Here is a 20,724-nt window from a genome sequence, read left to right as displayed (position 1 = left end):
GCAGGCCCTGCAGACCAGATGTGTTGGGTTGAGGGTAGAAGAGGCAGCTCGGGAAGCCCATGACCCTGGAGGCCCAGAGGCCCCGTCTCACAGATAGGAAACAGGCTCAAGAATGTGTTCCTTGGGCGCCCCGGTGTGCCAGGCATGGAGGGAAAGGGGCAACACGAGACTTCATTTAGCTCCCAGCATCGTCCCTTGAGTGAGCGAGGTGCTGTGGTGCTCTCCGTTTTTCAGACAGCTTAGAGGTCATGTCGCTTATCCCAGGTCCACTCCGGGGAGTGTACAGGGAAGGTCAGACCAAGCTATGAGACTTCCAACTCCGTGTCCTTCCTCCTCCCTGCTGCCCATCTGAGCCCCTGGGGCCTCCCTTCCAGCTCGGCCCCTTCTGCTGTCCTCTGGGATCTTCCCTTGGGCAAGCCAGCCAGTCTCTAGAGCAGTGGTTCTCAACCTTCCTAATGCCACGACCCCTTAATACAGTTCCTCATGTGGTGGTGACCCCTCAACCATAAAATTATTTTTGTTGCTTCTTCATCGCTGTAATCTTGCTACTGTTATGAATTGGGCAACCCCTGTGAGAGGGTCATTGGACCCCCAAAGGGGGTCTCGACCCACAGGTTGAGAACCGCTGGCCTAAAGTCTTCTCAGCGGGTCAATTGAGAGGTTAAGCAGGGCAGACTTGGTCTCAGTATCCTGCTCAACCCTGTGAAGAGGGTATGACATATATCCTGTTTTATAGACGAAGAGACTGAGGCAGGGTGTCTGAGGTCACAGGTCTTGTAAAAGGAATCACCTGTGAACAGAACTTAGGGCCTTGCCTGGGCAGGGAGGACAGGGGCCAGGTAGGCAGGCCCTGAGCCTCCCGGAGCTCTGGGCTGCCATCCTGCGTCTCCAGTGGGCCGGCCGGTGCTGAGCCAGCCCCTCTCTGCTCTCCCAGCTCCTTCCTCACATCCCCCCGATGGTGGCCTCTCTGCTCAAGGAGGACTCGAACTCGGGGAGCAGCTGCCTGGAGCAGCTGGCAGAGCTGGTGCACTGCATGGTGTTCCGGTTCCCAGGCTTCCCGGACCTGTACGAGCCCATCATGGAGGCCATCCAGGTGAGCGACAGTCCCCGTCTTTGCACCCCGCCCTGCAAGGGCGCCAGTGCTGGCTTCTCTGCCCCCCACCCCCACCTCCACCCCATCACTTGGCCCCTAGCAGCTGCCCTTCCTTCACCCCCTCGGACCAGGCCCAGTGGGAGCCCCTCTCACGATTGCTCTGAGAGTTTGCATGGGTCCTCTGATAGTGCACACTTCTCTTGTTCTGCCAGCAGAGTCCCGCCTTCTTTAAGGCTCTGCTCAAGGGTCCCTTCCCCCCCACCCCCCCTCCCAAAACCTTCCCCGGTGACATTCAACAGCCTTCCTCCTGCACCAAGCTGGGTGAGGGCCGCTCTGGGCGCCCACAGCGCGGCTGCAGCACTTTGCCCCAGATGGGCTGTCTGTCGCCCCACCAGGCTTGTGAGCCCTAGGGACACAGGGATGGCTCCCAGCGGCTCCCAGGGCAAGCTGGGCACTGGGGACGGGCAGGAGACCAAGCAAACCCCTGCCTCAGAGGAGCTTGCTGCTTTGTGGGGAGCGAAAGGCAGATTTGTAACTGACCGGAGCAGCCTGTGAAGGGGCCGCAGAGCAATGAGGCACCCCAGCAGGGACAGCGCTGGCCCTGGGTGAGGCGGTGGCGGCTGCGAGGGAGACAGCTTGCTAACCAGGGCGGAGAGCTTGTGTGGAGCAGCCACCGCTAACGTTTGCAGAGCGCTACATTTGGCAGGGCTTGCTACCGGATCTTCTGTCTGCTCACACTCCCCAGAGCCCCGGGAGCAGACATAAAGGTTCCTTACTGCTATTTCCATTTTGTAGCTGAGGAAAAGGAGACTTGAAGAAGTTTCGCGACTCGTACAAAGTCAGTCGCGTGAGCAACGAAGCCAGGCCTGGGATTGCTGAGCCTACTGCAGAAGAGACAGGTCGGACCTGAATGGAAGATAGCTAGGCCGGTGGGGCTCTTTTCCAAATCTCTGACCCGACCGACCGCCCTTTCTGCAGTAGGGGAGACAGAAGAGCCTGGAAAGGGACCCACGACAAACCACAGAGACATGCTTGTTACGGTGTAACGCCGTCAAGTTGGGAAGAGTCCGAGGGAGTCCAAGGAGAAACAAAATTCCAGCCTGGTTAGGGACAGATGATGCTGTTCATCTCCAAGAGGCTGGGAGGCTGGTGAGTGAGAGGGCCAATCTCCGTCACCACGGGGCTTCACTGTCCTGCCTGGGGGAGAGGCGAGGGCCCAGGGAACGGTGGGCATGAAGACTTCCACATAAAGCCAAGCCCCTAGGAAGGCATTACTGTGAGTGAAAGAGTGATTTAAACAAAATATGCTCCCAAGTAGACATCAAGGAAACCACGTGCCGGACCTGGGATCTGGATTGAAAACACAAAAACAAGAACCCAAAACCTGCACCCAGTGGCCCACTCTCCTGTGAATGTAGGAGTTCAACTGTGTGGGCAGCTTTGGGACTGGCATCTCCAGGCTCAGCAGTGAACCTGGAGAGGGGCTGCACATTTCTAGGGCCCAGCTGAGACAAACACAGCGGCACAGACAAACTCCCACAGAAAAGATGGGTGGGTCATCAAACACACCCGGGAACCAGCCATCACGAGTTAAGCGCTGGCAGGGAGAAGAAACAGCCTCTGATGGCCGCCTCGGTTTTTCCAGCTTCACTTGGGAAAGGGTTTGTACAAAGCGTGACGCCCCCCGCCCCCCGCCACCCCAAGGGCTGTCCGGATAGACAGGTCATTAACATAGTGCTCCTGCAGTTGAATGCGTGCAGAGGACGGGACTGCTGCTTGTTGGGGATGCTGCCTCCGATTCCTGGCACTAGAAGCAGGCTGATCAAGAACTCTGAGGGCCGGGACCGCTCCTTTCTGCTGACTGGGGTTTCAAGCCGGTGGACGGGCTCATGTCCTGTCTTGTGTCCTCTGCCACGTAAATGTCTGAGTGGATGATGGACCGGCACAGCACCGTGAGTGCTCTGTGAGGAATGCTGTAACAGAAGTGGAGAGCAGAGTAGGAGGCTGTACCGGTCCTGCTGGGAACACAAGATGAGCCACCCAGGCTCTGCACACAAGTGGTGTGGCCGAATGGACGGCTGATCTGGAACGGTGGAAGGGGGACTGTGAAAGCCAGAGGCCTTTGGCTTAATCCTGAGCAAGGACCTGGGTGTTCAGAGGTTTTCGCCAGAGTACTCAGCAGAGGAAGTGGTGACCTCATGCAAAAGACCAGGCTTAGGGGTGGGCTAGAGACTGGTGGAACCCCCAGGTGATGGCCCTGAGGCCTGGCACGGAGCTCACCCCCAAGGCTCAATTTTCAATTAAACAACAGACAGGCCTGCAAGGTGAACTAGGAAGGTATGCACTCCTTAGAATAATCCACCCTCTGAGATCAAGGGCCAAGTTCAAAGGGTCAGGAAGGGAGGAGGGAGGAAGCGGGCCCGGATGGCATTCAATGAAGTTGGGAATAAATGAGTTGAGATCCAGCTTTTTAAAAAGAGTGGCGTGGACGACGGGAAGATGCCACTTCCCTGAAGGAGCCCCACACAAACCCAGTGAACACTTCACGGGTATAACCGCGGGCCCCTTTGAGCACATTGGAGGGCGGGCTTGGTTCGTGCTGTGGTTTTGACTTCTTGCTATAATCCAGTGAGAGGCGGTCTTTTGGAGAGCGCCGTCACCTGTGTCTAGGGCCGCCTCCTTGGAGCTCACACTCCCTGACACGTCGGTACCAGGTCAGGGAGCTGAGGCCCTTGCTCAGGTAGCCGTCCAAGGAGAACTTTCACAAGAGGAGCTTGAGAGCTCTCTTTGAGGTTCTCTCCCCCATTCTTGTTTGTTTTTGAACAGTTTCATCGGCACTTCATCCACAATGTAATACAATTCACTGATTTGTTCATCCAGAAGAGTGGTACAATTATCACCACCTGCAACTAGAACATTTTCTTCTTCCTTGTACTCACTGTTATTCGTGTAATTTGTTTTATTTTTTTCTAATTGTGGCAAAAATACACCCAGGAAACCATTCTCCAGTTCCCCAACTTCTCCATGTATAATTCAGTGCCATTGATTATACTTCGTGTTGCAGAGCCATTATTGATATCCTTTCCCCAATTATTCCACCATATGGACAGAAACTCAGTGTGCCCCAAGCAACAACCTTGGATGGCCCCACAAAAGTGCGTGCCTGCCTTGCCCAGAGGCAGGCGGCTCTTCTCGGCAGCGTCCCCACTGTGCTGTGGGTGCGGCTACAGCGAGCAAGTCCTCCTTTGAAGAGTGCTGGGTTGGCTTTGGGGTAGGAAAACGATAGTTGACTTTTCTAGTGCGGATTCTCCCCTGCCCCGCGATCACGTATTTATTGTGCAGTGCACACGCCGCGTGGGGGGTCTGCCGGCTGACTGTCTTCTTGGCTTTGTTCATGATGCGGGGTGGCAGGGTCGGGAAGGGAGTCTAGGAAGAACAAAATCCAGAGAGAGAGGTGTCTGAGCCGCCATCTTCCCGCGCCCCGTCTGGTAGCAGCTTGATTTTTAAACCGTCTCTGAGCGGTGCTTGAGTAATAGGTTAACAAACAGCACAGGGCACTGCTGTCAACTCACCTCTGACTCGCAGTGACCCCAGAGGCTGGTGTTGAACTGTCCTGTGGGTTTCTGAGACCGAAACTCTCTGGGAGTAGAAACCCTCTTCTTTCTCACAGGGGTTTTGAACTGCTGACCTTGCGGTGAGCAGCCCGATGCACAGCCGAGCAAAGGTGTGAAACCCCTGCTGGAAGCAAGACCTTCTGCACCAGCCAGCGTGTGTACGCTGGGGAGGCAAGCCCCTTGACAGCGGCTGGTGCGCAGCTCTGGAGCCTTGGACAAAGCTAGGCCATCGTGCGCGGGATTCGACGAGAAGAGTGGGGTGGGAGGACCGGAATCAATGCCACCTCAGTCCACAGCGATTACACGGCTCTGGGCTTAGGTATTTTTCTGGGAAATGTACCAGGACAAGAACTCGTGCTTGATAATACTTTTTTTTTTGGTGCAGCGGCTTCATGTGATAAAGGATAAAAGTGTGGGGGAAGCCTCTGACCCCCAAGCCTCTGACCAGGCCTCTCCCACCATCTCTTCCCGTTTGTAGGATCAGGTTCCAGGGCATTGACCCCGGCTCTCACAGCTGGCTCTGCAGACCTCTAAGGAGCAGGTGAAAGCGTGGGCCTCACTGTGGGCAAGCCCAGCAAAGTCTAGAATGCCCAACCAGTATCAGGCAGGTATATCCCCAAGTGGCTGGGGCACCAGCGTGGTTGGTGACTGCTTAGAGTGCACCCCATCAGGGACCCATCCTTCATTGACAAGCTCAATGCCCTCGGGAAAGTCTTTGTGTGTCTGAACCTGAGTTGTGGCACAAAAGACCACGTGGGAGGCCCATGTCAAGATGAGACCCTGGCATGAATCTGTGAGCAGGGGCTGTGCTAATAATGCCTTTTGTAAAGCTACCAAGCTGGACCCCAGGAGTGGGAGAATGAGAAAGTCCCCAAAGATGCTAGTCTGCTCCATCCCTGCCCACCCACCCCCAGCCCCCATCTCTCAAGTGTATTCCCTCAGGTCTCTGGGGGCTGAGAATCACTGCGGTTTGCACAGAAAGCTCGCTCACGGTGGGGGGTGCAGTTCAGTCCAAAGGGAAGCCCGAAGCTGGGGCCAGAGGATGGCTCCCCTCCAGGCTTTTGCCAGAGGTGAGACCACACCCCCTGCTTCTCAGAGGGCCCATTTTATACACAGCAGGATCCTATTCACAACTGTTCACAGGTGGATCCTTATCAGAAGGTCTCCCACCTTCTTATCAGATCCATGCAGGAAAGGTCATTTGGTGGGAGTTAGTTACATGGTACAGATTGCACCCTGATGGAAGGATCTGTTCTCTCCCCCTGAACGGTATCTTATTTATGTTTCTATGATCCGAGGCCTCCAGCGAGATGGCTCCAGCAGGCATTGGCTTCCTGCTAATCTTAACCAGCCAGGCTTTCCCCAGGCCGCTCCAGAAACAGTTTTCTCTCTCCTCTCAGCTGTAGCATATAATTCCTGACATCCATTGTAAGTGCTGGTAAGGAAGATAATGGTTAAATGAAGAAGGCAGCTCCGGTCACACTCTTGACTACGACCAGAACTCAATCTCATCACATTCCTGCTCTAGGAGAAAATGCCTCCCGAGTGGGACCCCAGCCACAGGCGTATCAAATCCAGATTAATTGTCATATGGCTGGAAGGGCCCTATCGGTTGAGTGTACCTCAGGGGCTGTTGGCACAAATCTGTGGAGCATGTGTGGGGTGCTGCGTTCAGGTGGATGTGGGGTAGGTGGTGGTGCAAGAAGGCTTCTCAGAAGAGGTCATGTTTTTCAAGCTGGCCTGGTGCTCACTGCCCTACCTGCTTGTGCCCTCACACCCAGGACCTGCACGTCCCCAATGAAGACCGCATCAAGCAGCTGCTGGGGCAGGATGCTTGGACCTCACAGAAGAGCGAGCTGGCCGGCTTCTACCCCCGGCTCATGGCCAAGTCAGACACGGGCAAGATTGGTTTGATCAATCTGGGCAACACATGCTACGTGAACAGCATCCTTCAGGCGCTGTTCATGGCTTCTGAGTAGGTGCTGGTCCCACCCCCTCTACTGCCCTTGCTTGTTGGGCTCCCTGGGGAGGAGTGCTGGAGGGGAGCTGGGAATGGAGTTGGGGGGTGGGTTTTTATCTTGCAGTGTGGGCATGACTCCCTGGGGCCTGTGGACACCAGAAGGGCAGGTGAGAGACTCCGGAGACCAGAGGTCATTGCCAAGGTTGTAGGTCAAGTAGGGTGAGCACTCAAGATGAAGCTTTGGGTGGGACTGCAGTGGAGGAGGGAGTTCCGCTCTGGGCTGGCCGTCACTGACTCCTCTCCAGGGGTCCAGCGGGCGTCAATGAGGTCTTCCAGGGCAAAGCACCCACCCTTTCCCCCCGGCATTAGAGCTCCCTTGTCAAACAGCCGAGTGAAGGCGAGCATGGAGCCCAGCTCAGCGACCTCCAGTCGATGGCCTCAAATGAGGGTCCTCTTGGTTCCCCACCAGTAGCAGGGTAGCACCCTAAATTCTAGGGCACCCTTTTGGTTTAGTGTTTCTGATTTCCATTCTTTTGCAGGCCACTGGTTTTGTAATACCTACTTAAAAATGGCTTACCAGAAAGATGGCCATGTGCTGGTACACTTGTAGCAATGTTCCAGCGCTCTAAAAGCATCCTCAGGTTCTGCACGGGCCACAGACACACCCAGCTACTCCCTGGACTTCGTCTGGAGAAATCTATGACCTATCTGCTCCTGGTTTCTCCCAGGACCTGGATTTGATGGGCTCCAGGGATGGTGGCCATCAGGGAGGGGCTCTTTCCTGCCTCCCTCTAAGTAGGAGCTAGGCCAGCTCTGCAGCGGTCTCTGCTCTCAGAACTTCCCCGCCGTCACCGTCACCTGAAGGCAGGGTAGTAGGAACTATGAGCTGTGGAGGGCAGAGGGCGGAGAAAGGCGGACATTCTGAAGGCTGTTTTCTTGACAGGCAGGGGGCCTGCCAGAAGGGACACCTTAGAGCCCAGGAGTAACAGGACCTTTACACAGAGTCCTTGAGCTGGAGGGCTGGAAGGGAATGCAGGGGTTGTTACCTCGCTGCACCATGTGTTATCTAAACCAATCCACTGCCCGGTCCCTGACAGCAGACACGCCCTGCCTGGCTGTGCACCTACTCCCCCTCCTCCTCGCCTTGCTGTACCCCAGACTTGAGCTAGAAATCCCAGGTCTACTTGTCAGACAGAGCTCTGGGTCTCCTGCAGGATGGGGTGGCGTATGGAGGCTCCTGGGGGGCTCACCCTGGGGTTTCCTGCTTTGATTTTCCAAGCTTCAGACACTGCGTGCTCCGTTTGACTGAGAACAACTCACAGCCTTTGATGACCAAGCTACAGTGGCTCTTTGCCTTCCTGGAGCTCAGCCAGGTGAGTAGCAGGGGATAGCATGGGGGCACAGATCCTGGTAGGCCAGGTGAGGGCGCCTCACGAGCTGTGCTGTGCTGTCGCAAGCGAGTCAGCTCTCTAGGCTGGTGGCTTCATCCACTGCGCCATCATTGTTTGAGCCCCTTATCCCCCCACATGCTGCGGGCTGTCAAGGAGGCCGTGGTGACAGATAACACTGAAAGCCTTGGCCAGGCATTCTGCATGGCCCAGAGAGGAGGACACCACAGCCCTTGCCTCCTAGAGGTCCTGGCCTGGTGGCATGGCACTTAAACAGGGAATCAGCATGTTATGGGCCTGCAGGGAAAGGAGGGGTGGAGTAGGAAGGATGGAGGAGGGCGCCTTGGGAAGACATCTTGGACCAGGGGACACTGGAGGGGAGATTCTGTTTGGGCAGCAGGAAGGGCAGTGATCAAAGGTCTGGGGAGAAGGTAATAAGTGTCTGGGAATTGTAAATCCTTAGAGCAGTGGTTATCTGCCAGGGTACCAGCCCTAACACATCATCACAGGTCTGGTAGGCACAATTGTACAGCAATAAGTAAAGATTATAGTAAAGTCATAAAGAGCATGAGAGATAGAAGAGAGATTGAAATAATGGAGTCAGACACATTTCATGGTAGCAATGCTCACCTCAGCCTCACTTGGTGGTCCATGTGGAGAGAGAGATATTTAATGCTAACCAAGGCTTTTATATCCTCTGGGGACATGCAAGCCCCCAAATTACAGGTGAAGACATGCGTCACAGGAAAGGGTTGTGCTATAGGTAATACAGTAATGGGGGTGGTCTAGGGGTATCCACGCAATAGGAAGAGGAGGGATTGTGGGTATACACGTGGCAAGATGGGTGGATCCTAGATTCAGGATGGCAGCCTAACAGCCGGTTTTACCTGTTCCCTGGCTCAGCTGATAGAGACCATTATCAGTAGGGTGTGAACTCCACCTACAGGAACCAAGCTAATGGTCGCAAGCCTCTGGAGAAATAATAGCCCACTGTCCCCGGCAGCAGGTAGCAGGCCCACCCGTGGTGGGATGAGACAGCAGCAGTCTGGCAGCTGATTGCCTCAAGGGAAGTAACTTTTACCCTTAGCTGCAAGCAATGTCCTAAGTCTAACATATTTGGGGGAGACTTGATTTGGGAGAAATCTTTCTGTTTCCCACAGTTCTGAACCTTCCTAATGCCGCAGCCCTTTAATACAGTTCCTCATGTTGTGGTGACCCCTAACCATAACCTTATTTAGTTGCTACTTCATCACTGTCATTTTGCTACCCTTATGAATCAGGCAACCCCTGTGAAAGGGTCATTGGACCCCCCAGAGGGGTGAAGACCCACAGGTTGAGAACAGCTTCCTTAGAGGAAGAGCCTGCGCACGTTCATCTGGATGCTGGATGCCTCCACATCGTGATCAGAGTGGGCCTGGCAGGATGGGACGGATGGGGCGGGGGCACCTAGGAAGGGCCAGAATTCGGTCAGGAAGCTGGGAAGGGGGTGGGGGGGTGGGGCAGAGACTCTCTCTGCCCAAGGCTGACGGTTTTGCCTTGTCTTGGTCCTAGCGGCCTGCCATTTCCCCAGAGAACTTCCTTTCCGCATCCTGGACCCCCTGGTTCAGCCCGGGCACCCAGCAGGACTGCTCCGAGTACCTGAAGTACCTGTTGGATCGGTAAGGGAGCGCTAGGGCTCGGCCTCGTGGGGTGTGGGTGGTGGTGGCAGCCCGGGGCTCCAGGTCTAGAGAGGGTCCATGGAGAAGACCCATACTCCATCTTCCCGGCAACGAGGCTGTGTTGTGCTTGTGCGAGTCATGGAGCCGGGGGCAGGGTGGGGGGCAGGGTGGGCACCGAGTGTGAGGGCGGCGGGGGGCGGCAGTGTGAAGGCAGCAGGGCACCGAAGCACCCACTGCGTCAGTGGGGAAGGGGAGGTGGTGTCTCCACACTGCTGCGTGTGCCTGAGCCTGCCCTTGGCGCACGTGTGTGTCACTGGCCCGGGAGCACACCCACTTGGCATGTCTGTGTGTGGGCGAGTGGAGAGCCGCGGGCACGTGCCCGCGCCCTTCTCCGCCTGCAGCGTGGCCAGAGGACCGGGTGGCCGCGGCGCTCTGCATGCGCGCCAGCCTGCTCACTCCCCGCCGCAGGCTGCACGAGGAGGAGAAGACGGGCGCCCGGATCTGCCGCACGCTGCAGCAGTCCCGCTCGCCCTCGCCGCCCGAGGAGGCCCCCAGCCCCAGCCCGACGTCCGTGGAGAAAATGTTCGGGGGCAAGATCGTGACCCGCATCCGCTGCCTGCGCTGCCTCCACGTCTCGTCCAGGGAGGAGGCCTTCACGGACCTGTCCCTGGCCTTCCCCCCGCCCGAGCGCTGTCGCCGCCGCCGCCTGGGCTCCGTGATGCTCCCCGCGGAGGAGGCGCGGGCCCCGGCCCCCGGGCGGCGGCAGCGGAAGCACTGCATCACCGGGGACGCCCCGCCCAGCGTCTGGGACCTGGCCGGCCTGGCCTCCCCGGGGCCCGGGCGGCCGCGCGGGGAGCAGGCGCAGGTGCAGGTGCGCGGGGCGGAGGAAGGGGAGGCGCCGGAGGAGGCGGTGGGAGCGGACCCGCGGGAGCAGGAGCGGCAGGAGGAGGAGAAGGGCGAGAAGGAGCAGGAGAAGGAGGCCGAGAACGAGAAGGAGGACGACGAACCCAGCCCAGCGCCGGGCGCGCGCAGGGATGCCGCGGGCCAGGCGGGCGGCCCCGAGGGCTCGCGCTCGGTCCTGGACCTGGTCAACTACTTCCTGTCTCCCGAGCGGCTGACGGCCGAGAACCGCTACTACTGCGAGCCGTGCGCCTCGTTGCAGGACGCCGAGAAGGCGGTGGAGCTGAGCCAGGGCCCGCGCTACCTCATCCTCACGCTGCTGCGCTTCGCCTTCGACCTGCGCACCATGCGGCGCCGCAAGATCCTGGACGACGTGGCCATCCCCCTGCTGCTGCGCCTGCCGCTGGCCGGGGGCCGCGGCGAGGCCTACGACCTGTGCAGCGTCGTGGTGCACTCCGGCGTGTCCTCGGAGAGCGGCCACTACTACTGCTACGCCCGCGAGGGGACCGCCCGCCCGCCCCCGGACCGGCCCGAGCCCGAGAACCAGTGGTACCTGTTCAACGACACGCGCGTGTCCTTCTCCTCCTTCGAGTCGGTCAGCAACGTCACCTCCTTCTTCCCTAAGGACACGGCCTACGTGCTCTTCTATCGGCAGCGGCCCGGGGAGGGGCCCGGGCCCGAGCCTGGCTCCCCCAGGGCCTGGGCAGAGCCCACCCTCCACAAGGACTTGATGGAAGCCATTTCCAAAGACAACACCCTGTACCTGCAGGTGAGCCAACCCGCTAGTGCCCCTAGCCTGCCCTCCGGTGGAGAGGGCAGGTGGTGGTGTTGTGTAGGCCCCTCACCCCCCAGTCGGATGGGTCAGCCCCCCCTCCCCACATTTGTGTCCGCAGGAGCAGGAGAAGGAGGCGAGGAGCAGGGCCGCCTACATCTCTGCGCTCCCGGCTTCTCCGCACTGGGGGCGAGGCTTTGACAAGGACAAGGATGAGGACGAAGGCTCTCCAGGGGGCTGCAACCCTGCAGGTGGCAACGGGGACGACTTCCACAGACTGGTCTTCTAATGCTAACCCTGGCCCCCCAGCCCGCTTCTACCTGTGTGGGCCGCTACAGCCAACCTGGGATGGGGGTGGGGGTGGCCTTGACCTCTTCCTTCTGGGAGCAAGGTCCCGCGCAGGCAGAGGTGCTCTGCCAGGTGGGTTCTACGGCAGCTGGCCTCGTCAGGAGGGCCTGGAGACAGACCTTTCTACAGGATGGAAAGATAGGTGGTCTTCATGCTGGGATATGGAGGTGACATCCAAGCCACTGAGTTGGGCCCCCCTATCCTGGCATCATCCCCCTGAAGACTCTACACCCAAGTGTCCTGGTGAACTGGCCTCTGCTTAGATGTTCAAGCTCTGGGCTTTGCTCGCCCTGGCGCCCCCACTCTGCTCCACCCGCCGCTCCTGGAGCACGCAAGCGGCTGTTCAGGAAACAGCAGAACCTCACCGCTCCTTTCCCCGCCAAGCATCATTTCCGCCCCAAGTCCTGAGAACCATGGCTCCAGTGTCAACCGCAGAGCAGGCCCCCAACCCGGGCTCAAGGCATGGGGCGTCGGGCCACACCTCGGGCCTTGCCTGTTTCTGCCTCAACCACACCCAAATGGCTGGGTTAGGGGCCACCCACGTGGGTGCCTTACATAGGTTCTGAATGTACTTTTCTGAGAAGAGGGGTGAGAAGCAGCCTGTCACGGGTCCAGAGGCCTAGAATATGGCATCAGGCAGGCCCCACACAAGCCAAGAAGCCGAGGGAGGCCAGCCTCCCTCACAGGGAAAAGCCCAGAACCCCGACTTTCTCCCCACCAGCCTGCCCCAGTAAGTGCTGAGATGTCACCATTCGCAACCCCCCCTTTCTGATTAGGGAAGGGGCCTTATTTTACTGCAGGTAATTGTCTGTCTGGACTCCAGCGTCCATTCTGAGGAAGGCTGGCCGGCCTAGATGGTGGGGAGAGCAGGGTTGGGCCCTGGAGTCGGGACACTGATGGTGGCCTCTGAAGGGTGGATTGGGGTGGGCTCGGTGAAGAGCAGATGTTGACTTCATGGGCAATAACTCCCAGAGAACAGAGAGCAGCAGCCTGTTCTCAAACAGGAATTAAAATAAGTTCTTCGAACCCTTTTCAGGAGTCATTCTTGACTGTCCCTACAGCTGTGCGGTCTTGGGTCTCACACTGTCCGGGCAGTGCCCAGGGTGGGGTCTGACGGAAGCCTCTCGTTCTGTATGACCTGGGGCACACTTCCCTCCCTGGCCCTGGCTTCCCCTGGGTCCCTCTGCACCCACCCCTCTGGGAGAACACAGAGGACACACTGTTGACTTTGGAGACACACCGAGCACGGAAGGCAAGAGCTCTCCGTGAACCGAAGACCCACACTCCTGCCATCTAGCTGATTCTGATCAATGCGGACCCTATAGAATACAAACGCCCTGGGGCTTCAAGACTCAATCTTTAAGGGAGTAGAAAGCCTCACCGTCTCCCAAGGAGTGGTTGACAGTTTTGAACTGCTGACCTTTTGCTTTGCAGGCTAACTTTAAAGTGTGCCTTACCTAAAGGGGCAGACTTGACTCGTGCAGCTGCTGGCCCCCAAGCACCAGTGGAGTCCTCAGCCTCCAGGGGGCGGGTGGACACCATCTGGGGTGGGGAGTTTCTTCTTAAGATGCTGGCAAAGGGGGTTGCTTTATCAGGTAATGCTGGAGCCTCAATTTCTTGGAATTTTAGACCCAGGGTTCAAGGACTCCGTGTTACCCCACCAATACATGTGGCCAATACCAGATTCCTGCTTTCCCCTGGAGAAAGCTGGCTGGGGTGGAGGAGGGAAGGGGCCTCTCCTGGGCTAGACTTGTGCATCCGCCTGGGAAGAGCCAGGAGGTGGCTGAGCGGGAGAGCAGCATAGGGCAGTCCTGTGTGCAGGCCCCTCTGTGCACCTACTCTGCCCACTCTCTAGGCAGGCAAGGAGAGCGATGGGAATGCCTTGGGCTTCCAGGGCCAAGTGCTTGAACAGCAGGTGAAGGAGCTAAGTGTTGGTCCACAGACCCCTGATGCCAGACTTTTGGGACCAGTGGAAGTAGACTAGGGGTGACACAGTGTATCAGGGCCTGCATCTCTCTCTGGACTCCCAGTCCAGCGTGCCTTCCGGGAGGCGGACGCTGTTAAGAGTTTCACTTGACAGATTTTATATCAAGAGGGTTCCTCCTCACCTCTGGCCAAGACACGTGATTTCCCAGTGAAATGGACCTGCAACAGATGGCGCCAGGCCTCCTCGGTTACTGGGAGGGAGGGTTCTGAAGTGAATGTTTTGCCCAGAGTGTGAGTGCCGGCTACTCCCTGCGGACCAGGGACTGTCACCCATCCTCAGGTGAGGTCCCAGCTGGGATTCAAGTCTGCATGGACTCCATGCACGCCCCTATCAGACAAGGCAGACTCAGTGCTCCTCTGTGGCTTGCGTTTCTAAGGACTTTATTGTTGTCCTGCCCCGACAGACACCACAGCAAAAAGGGACCCGCCAGCGCCAGGCCTGTACCATGTGTCACCACATCGAAAACATCACCCACTTCAACAAGTGCCCACCCCACCCCCCAGACCTACTCACAAGATAAATAGGTGTTACAAATTTTTTTCAAGAATAAATTAATAACTTAAGTGATTAGGCACCAACAGTGATTTGAAAAATTAAACGTAAATTTTAAATGGCAATTGGACAAAAACTGAAGACTGGGCTTCTACTAGCCCCTTACTTCCCCTTCCCCACAAATTGTGGTGATTCTTGTGCGAAATGATTCTAAATTTCTAGACACACATAACCAACAAATACAAAATAACACACACCAACTGTCACATGACAGCCTGAATCTCCAATGGGCCCCTCAGCAGTTGGGCCAAGGTCCAAAAAGATGTCCCCAGCAGGAGGGTTCGTAAGACCTCAAGTGGCCAGCCCCCTCCTCCCCGCATTAGAGTTGAGGGTCCAGAGAGGGGAAGAAGTATAGATTTCCCATCTGTTGAGCCCTCCTCTTCCCGAGATCTGTCAGAGGGATCTGGGTGGGGGCTGGGTTGGTAGGCCCAAGGTCCTGGCCCAAGTCTGAGACCTTTGGCCAAGTGGCAATGAAAGAGGCCGAAATGCTCACTGGGGTTGAGCTCATGCTCCCAAAACTTCTGAACAGTTGTGCTTCTGTCCAAGGAATAGGGCTTATTTTAAGTTTCACACATGGCTTACCAAAATCAAGTGAGGGAGGAAATGGAGTTAAGTGGTAACCCAGCTCCTTAGGGGAAATTCCTTTTTAAAGTCTGAGCACCAGTCGTAGAAAGGGCCTGTGGCCATCTAACCCAACCACTTGTTCCACTGGTGGGCAGACCAAGGTCCGGAGATGGCACCATCTCCCATATAGCACATACATCTTCCCTCTTGTCATATTGGCCCGACTCTACTCTTCCGGAACCTTGTGGAGGTGGAGGCTCATGAGGGCGGGCAGCTGCTTCTGAGTGAGCCCCAGGCAAACGAGTCCCCGTCAGAGCTATGCTGGCTGAGAAGGCACCTTCAGTCTGGGGTCTCACACCTAGCAGGCCAACAGGAGCAGCAGACTCTGACCCACTGTTAAGGCAAAAAGATCAGGTTTTATGCTGCCTTAATTTTTTTTAATTGAGTCACTTTTTGTTTTGTTTCAGCTTTCCTCTTTGGGGTGCCTAGTGCGGGAAACATGTAGACACGGCTAGCGGTTTCGGGCTTGTGTGACAGCCTCTCTGCTTCGGGCCGCGGTCACTCTTCTCTTGTACTTCCGTCTCTGTCCTCAACTCCATCCCGAGAGTTTGGGCAGGTCCAGTAGCCTAGTGCTGGGAGGAGGCCCTTGTAGATCAAATCAGAACACCGCTGTCTTAAGACTCCAGCCAGTTTCATTCGCACCTTGGTGCGCTCAGGAAATGCTAACCACTGTAGGGCACCCAGGCACCGAGAGGGGAGGATGCCAGGCTGCCTGTTTCGGGCCTCGGCGCCTGGGCCCACCTGAGTCTGCAGGGGTTGCACAGTGAACGAATAGCCTGTCAACTTGCGTCCTGTCTGTCGGTCGCTGCTCTCACCGCTGCCTAACTCTGGGAACACGGACACCTGGGTCTATTGCTTCTGAGGGGCTGGGCCCAAAGGCCTTCTGTTCCCGACCTGTGATGCTCCTCCCGTTTTCCCAGAAATCTTCCTCCCTGACTCTGTCACCCCCATCTGCTGCGGACACCAGCTTCCTGGGAGAAGACTTCTTTGCTTCCCCTGCGCTCCATTGGGCAATGAGGTTTTCTCTTTTGCGTCATCATGCCTAACCCCCATCTTTGGCTTCTTCTCACTTGACTTGTGACCTTCTCAAGGGACAAGATCTGAGTAGCTCCTGTGCTCTCACTGCCTAGCCCAGATCCTGGCCACGGGTGGCTTGGTACGAGGAGCAAAGGGACTATTGCTGAGGAAATAATTTCTCCCTGGATGTAATTAAGAGTGGTCAGGCCGGTGGTCTGGTGCAGTGTGCATGCGTGCCCACACAGGAGTTGAAAGAGACAGGGCAGCCGTGCCCATCAAACACAGCAGGAGACAGGTTTTGTTTTTCTGGAGGAAGGAGGCCTACTTCCCCCAGAATGGGATGAAACATCTTGACTGGCCAGTTCCCTATGAAACTCTTGAACATTTGAACAAGAACGTCCGACTTAAAAAAATGCAGATACCTTCCTCCCTAGACATCCAAGCAAGGGCCTGGGCAGTGACCCTCGTTCTTCCCATCCCGGGCTGAGCTGGGCTGGGAGGGAAAATGTGGTTCTGACAGCCTTCCAGGCCCTGGGAAGATAGGACTGGCCTGCCCTGTCGCTGCAGCCAAGTGTGAGTGTCATGTGGCGCCTGGAGTGGTAGGGCCAGGAGAGGGTCACGTTGAGGTAGAAAACCCTTGTGACGGGTCCTGGGACATGGCACAAACCCCAGCCAATGGCACAGGCTGACAGCGCATACCTGTGTCGTCCTCTGGGCACAGCTGCCCCCTGCTCTCTCTCCTTAAACGGGTTCATCCACTGACCTTCAGCCCTAAGCTACTCTATCAGGCTACCATGCGTAGGGCCACGCCTACAGGCCCAACGCTCCTTCCTTCTGGTGGGCTGTGCACCTCCATGGCCCTGCCCTGGGACCCTGGCTGCCACACTTCCTTGTGTCCCCGCACTTGTTGCGTGGGGGCCCCCGCCGCTCACTCCCTAGACATTCTGGCCTCTGCATCTCCTGGTCTGCCACTGGGCCTGTGCCTCCGCCCTGTGCCACAGCCCATCCTGTGGCAACAACATACCGGCTGCCCGTGTACTGCTCTGTCCCTAGCGCAGGTGGGCCCCCGGCCCCTGCATCACTTCTATCCCCACCCCTCTGCCTGCACAATGCCAATCTTGCTCACAGCTCTCTCCTCTCCACCCCTGCACATGCACACCACACACTGCCTCATCTGGCACAAGCCCAGCCCTTCTCCATCATGGTGTTCGTGGGCGGGAGGGGGTCCTCCAGGAGGGGGACACTGTTTCAGAGGGCACTGAGACCCCGCAGTGCCTTTGCTCCCCCAGTACTCCAGCCTCTGGGCCTTGGTGCTTCATCACCAGGCTTCCCCCTTCCTTTGGTCCTTCATGCTCTGCCTCGCCCAGCTCAGTCACTGCCCTGCCCTGGGCCAACTGCCCTGCTAGTCTGGGGATCCAATCCCTGGGCTCTTCCCCCTGGACCGCCTCGGGCCTTCCTTCTCCAGAATGTCATCCCTTAGTGGCCCTGTCCTCTCCCACTCCCCTCCCCTCCCCTCCACTGAGAGAACTGGGATGAGAAAGTCCATGTCCACTGTGGCCGCTGGTCCCCGGCCCCCTGGGTCAGCAGGGTGACTTCTCTTCTGGCAAGGCAGGAGTGGGATGCTAGGTGGTCGGAGGGGAGCGGTGAGGGACTGGACAGAGGGTGAAGTGTGGGCTCCGGCCCTTAGCCCCATCCCTTCCTCCAGCGCGGGGTAGCTCTTCAGGCCCATGAGACAGGTAGAGGCTGAAGGATGCCTTTTGGCAACAGCAGCGCCTAACGAAGGTGGGTGGGGCCAGGGCCACGACTGACAGAAATCCGAAGGCGGACCTAGAGTGGGCAGCAGAGGTGCTGCCACTGGCCCTCAACTCCCAGGGGAAGGGCTCAGGGTCCCTGATGTCAAGTGCTTTGAAGGCCAAGAGCGGCAGAGTGGAGGGGAGGTGGGGGGTAAAGGGAGGGGAGGGAGAGGGGAGTTGGAGAGGAGCCAGCTCTGCAGAGGTGGCCTTCTGGCCCCTCCCCAGGCTCGGGGGCCCCCGGGTCACAGCTTGGCACCCTTGGAGGGCTCCGAGGCCTGCCGCACGTCCGTCCACTCCTGCATGGTGTTCTGCAGGGCTTGCGTCTTCTCCTTGTCCACTTGAACGTAGTCCACCTTCTCATCGGAAGTGACAGAAGACGTGGATGGCTGAGGGGACAAAAGGGAAGGGCGGAAGTGGTTTGACTTATTAGCAATGGGGAGAGATTTCCCCAAGAGGAGCTTCCCCGGAAGGTGGGCCTCTGCCTGGGTGCTTTTTCTGACGGTGGCCGACCACTGGATCTTGACTCCCCATGCCCCCTGTGTGGTGCACCAGCTCCTGCCAGGCCTGCCCAGAGGTCGGGTCCTTCGCTGGCTCTGGTGCAGGGAACCAGGCCTGGCTCTTTGCTGCCATGCACCTCCCTCTGGTCGCCCATCACGAACAAGTGCCAGCCACAGAGTCACACCTGTGTGCCCTTGGCATACCCTCATATCCCCCGGTGAGGAGGAGGTGCATGTGGGCGGAGCTCCCACACTGCTGGCCACAGGGGCTAGCTAAGCAGGCCTCTTGTGAGGTGGCTCCTGAGGGCCCACAGTCCCTTCCATAGGGCATCAGTGGCAGACCTCTGGGACACCCCCCGACATACCCCATGCCCTCCCTCAGCCCCCCGCCAGGCATGTGAATGGTCTTCAAACCAGTGCTCAAGACCAGAACAGTCCCTCGTCTCGGCTCTGTGAGGAACCCCTGCTGGTGCCGGGTCCCTAGGAGTCCATACGGCAGAGTCGTTCCTGTGCAGTGCTAAGCACACACTGCTTCCTGTGTGCACCGAGGACGCGAGGTATGAGCAAGTGGATTGCATGATGGCTGGGCTCTAGGGAGCCAGGGGCCATGCCCAGAGACAGAGGAGGGTGGGGACCCCAGCCCTGAAGGTCCACAAGTGCTGGGCCTGGGACAGAAGAATGGCTAAGAGCAGCCTGTCAGAGCTGAAGATACCTGGGCCTCCATGGACCCCCAAGGCACCCCCTCCCCACCCTACCCAGGCACCTTGCGATGGGGGCTGGGAGAGCTGGGCTGGAAGTCCAGGGCCAGGTAATCGACACTGCCGGTGCTCTTCTTGGGGGCCGGGCTGTTGGTGCCACTGGGAATGGGCGACGCAGACACTGGGTTTTGCTGTCAACAGGAGAAAAACAGAATGTGGCCGTGGGCTTAAGAACCTGGCATTCCCACCACCCAGCAAACATGCGCTGGGAGACAGAGCCGTCCTGACGGACCCGCCTGCTCCTGCTCTGGCCCTCAGCGCTGGGCTTCGGGACTCTTCGTAGGGCTCGCTGAGAGCCAGGCCCGGTCAGTCCTGATGCTCATGAGGATCCCCATGGTTCACAGCAACACGGTGAGGAGACGTGCAGGGGGCCAAGAGCTGGGCAGCACTGGAGCAGTGTGGGGCTAGTGCCAGCACCCCCGGCCCTGCTGCCTCCCTGTGAGTCTCCAGGGACTGCCCCCTGAGAAAGGAGCTCTGTTCATTTCTGCACTATATGCTGGAGGGGTGGGGGTGGAGGTGGCAGGGATCCCTTGATTCCTTGGTGGCATCAAACCCTCCTCTGAAACTCTCTGCCCCGCCCCACCCCACGGCCTGGAGCAGGGTGGGCCATCTGGATTGGCCTGGCTCACTCCAGCCCCCATGGGGCCAGGCCGCTGCTGCCAGCTAACCAGAGCCCCCCTCTTTCTGTAGTTCTTCATCCACACCCTCCAGGGGCCCAGTTCCCAAGATGCACCACATTGTCTCCGATTTTCCCAGTCTCACTCTTGTGAGCAAAGGGATAGCCCTGTGTGCTCCTTTGGGTCACTGTCGCCTGACTTGTTGGCTGGTTGGTTCGTTCAGTACTTGCACAGTGGCTACCAGGTGCCGGGCAGCGGGGCACCCTGCCATGCTGGGGCAGGGTCTTCCTGCAGGGTGGCCGTGGTTGGCACAGGGAAACTGGCGCGCGTCGCACTAGAAGCAAGCCCTCCCCTTTGCTCATGGGGATTAGAGGATGAGGAAATGAACACAGGCCCTTGGGTGTGTTAGGGATTTTGACTAGGCAGATGAAGGAAGCTAACGTCAGAGGGCGTTTGTGCTGTTCTCTGCTGGCTCCCGATGACCACCCTGATACAGCTACCTAATCCTTGCCCAGCTTGTGCAGAGGCCGTGTGTGGTGCCCCGACCCTGGGGACTGTCCAGCGTCCGAGACAGCAGTCCATGATGTCCACCCACAACCTGCTCATCCTTCCCCATGCCCTGCGCAGTTTGGGTGGGGTCCCTTTCTGCATTCCTGCACCCACCCCACCCCCAGAGAGCTCCGTTCCAGGCCTCCCCTGCCCGCTCTCCCCCAGCTGGACATGATCCTGCCTCTGCCCCTTCACGTCCCCGTCCTGTCCCCGTGTTCCTCTCAGGAGCGAGGCCCGCCTTCCTCACCTCTGACCCCATGCACGGCGTGTGCTCAAGGAGAAGACCAAGACACACTTCATGCAGCAAGTCCCTGGGGCGGGCGACCCCAGGGACCATAACGGCCGCCATTCCTGCCCGCCCCCCAGGACTCACCATGGGGACGTAGTTCTCTTCACTGTCTCCCGAGTCCGTGCTGGTGACACTCTGGGTGGAGATGGGGCGGCAGTACTGTGAGGAGCTTGAGTTGAAGCTGTGGCTGTTGGGGGAGGGGGGACAAGGAGTGAACCCCGGGAGTCTGCAGCGTTGTCCCGGCCCTCACGCCCCAGCGCTTCATAGCCATCAGGTGCAGCTCTGACCGCAGCCCCCCACCCTGTGGT

General features: G+C 58.1%; 2 protein-coding genes across 2 annotated transcripts in view; one reads left to right on the top strand and one right to left on the bottom strand.

Annotated features, from left to right (window-relative positions):
- USP35 (ubiquitin specific peptidase 35) overlaps positions 1-12,763 on the top strand; it is a 16,905-nt gene extending 4,142 nt beyond the window's left edge. Inside the window, exons 5-10 of the mRNA XM_004708853.2 lie at positions 935-1,093; positions 6,489-6,682; positions 7,947-8,040; positions 9,607-9,713; positions 10,182-11,382; positions 11,507-12,763. Of these exons, the coding sequence (XP_004708910.2) occupies positions 935-1,093; positions 6,489-6,682; positions 7,947-8,040; positions 9,607-9,713; positions 10,182-11,382; positions 11,507-11,674 (1,923 nt within the window). The 3' untranslated portion in view covers positions 11,675-12,763. The remainder of the gene's footprint in view (positions 1-934; positions 1,094-6,488; positions 6,683-7,946; positions 8,041-9,606; positions 9,714-10,181; positions 11,383-11,506) is intronic.
- Positions 12,764-14,083: 1,320 nt separating this feature from the next.
- Positions 14,084-20,724, bottom strand: part of GAB2 (GRB2 associated binding protein 2) — a 63,485-nt gene continuing 56,844 nt past the window's right edge. Inside the window, exons 7-9 of the mRNA XM_004708854.2 lie at positions 20,501-20,603; positions 18,967-19,092; positions 14,084-18,092 (exon numbers count right to left, since the gene is read on the bottom strand). Coding sequence (XP_004708911.1) covers positions 17,949-18,092; positions 18,967-19,092; positions 20,501-20,603 — 373 coding nt within the window. The 3' untranslated portion in view covers positions 14,084-17,948. The remainder of the gene's footprint in view (positions 18,093-18,966; positions 19,093-20,500; positions 20,604-20,724) is intronic.

This window comes from Echinops telfairi, unplaced genomic scaffold (assembly GCF_000313985.2).
Source record: "Echinops telfairi isolate 266 unplaced genomic scaffold, ASM31398v2 ScPeMD7_1713;HRSCAF=2227, whole genome shotgun sequence".
NCBI classification, from domain to species: Eukaryota; Metazoa; Chordata; class Mammalia; order Afrosoricida; family Tenrecidae; genus Echinops; species Echinops telfairi.
This window is presented reverse-complemented; position numbering and strand designations above follow the sequence as displayed.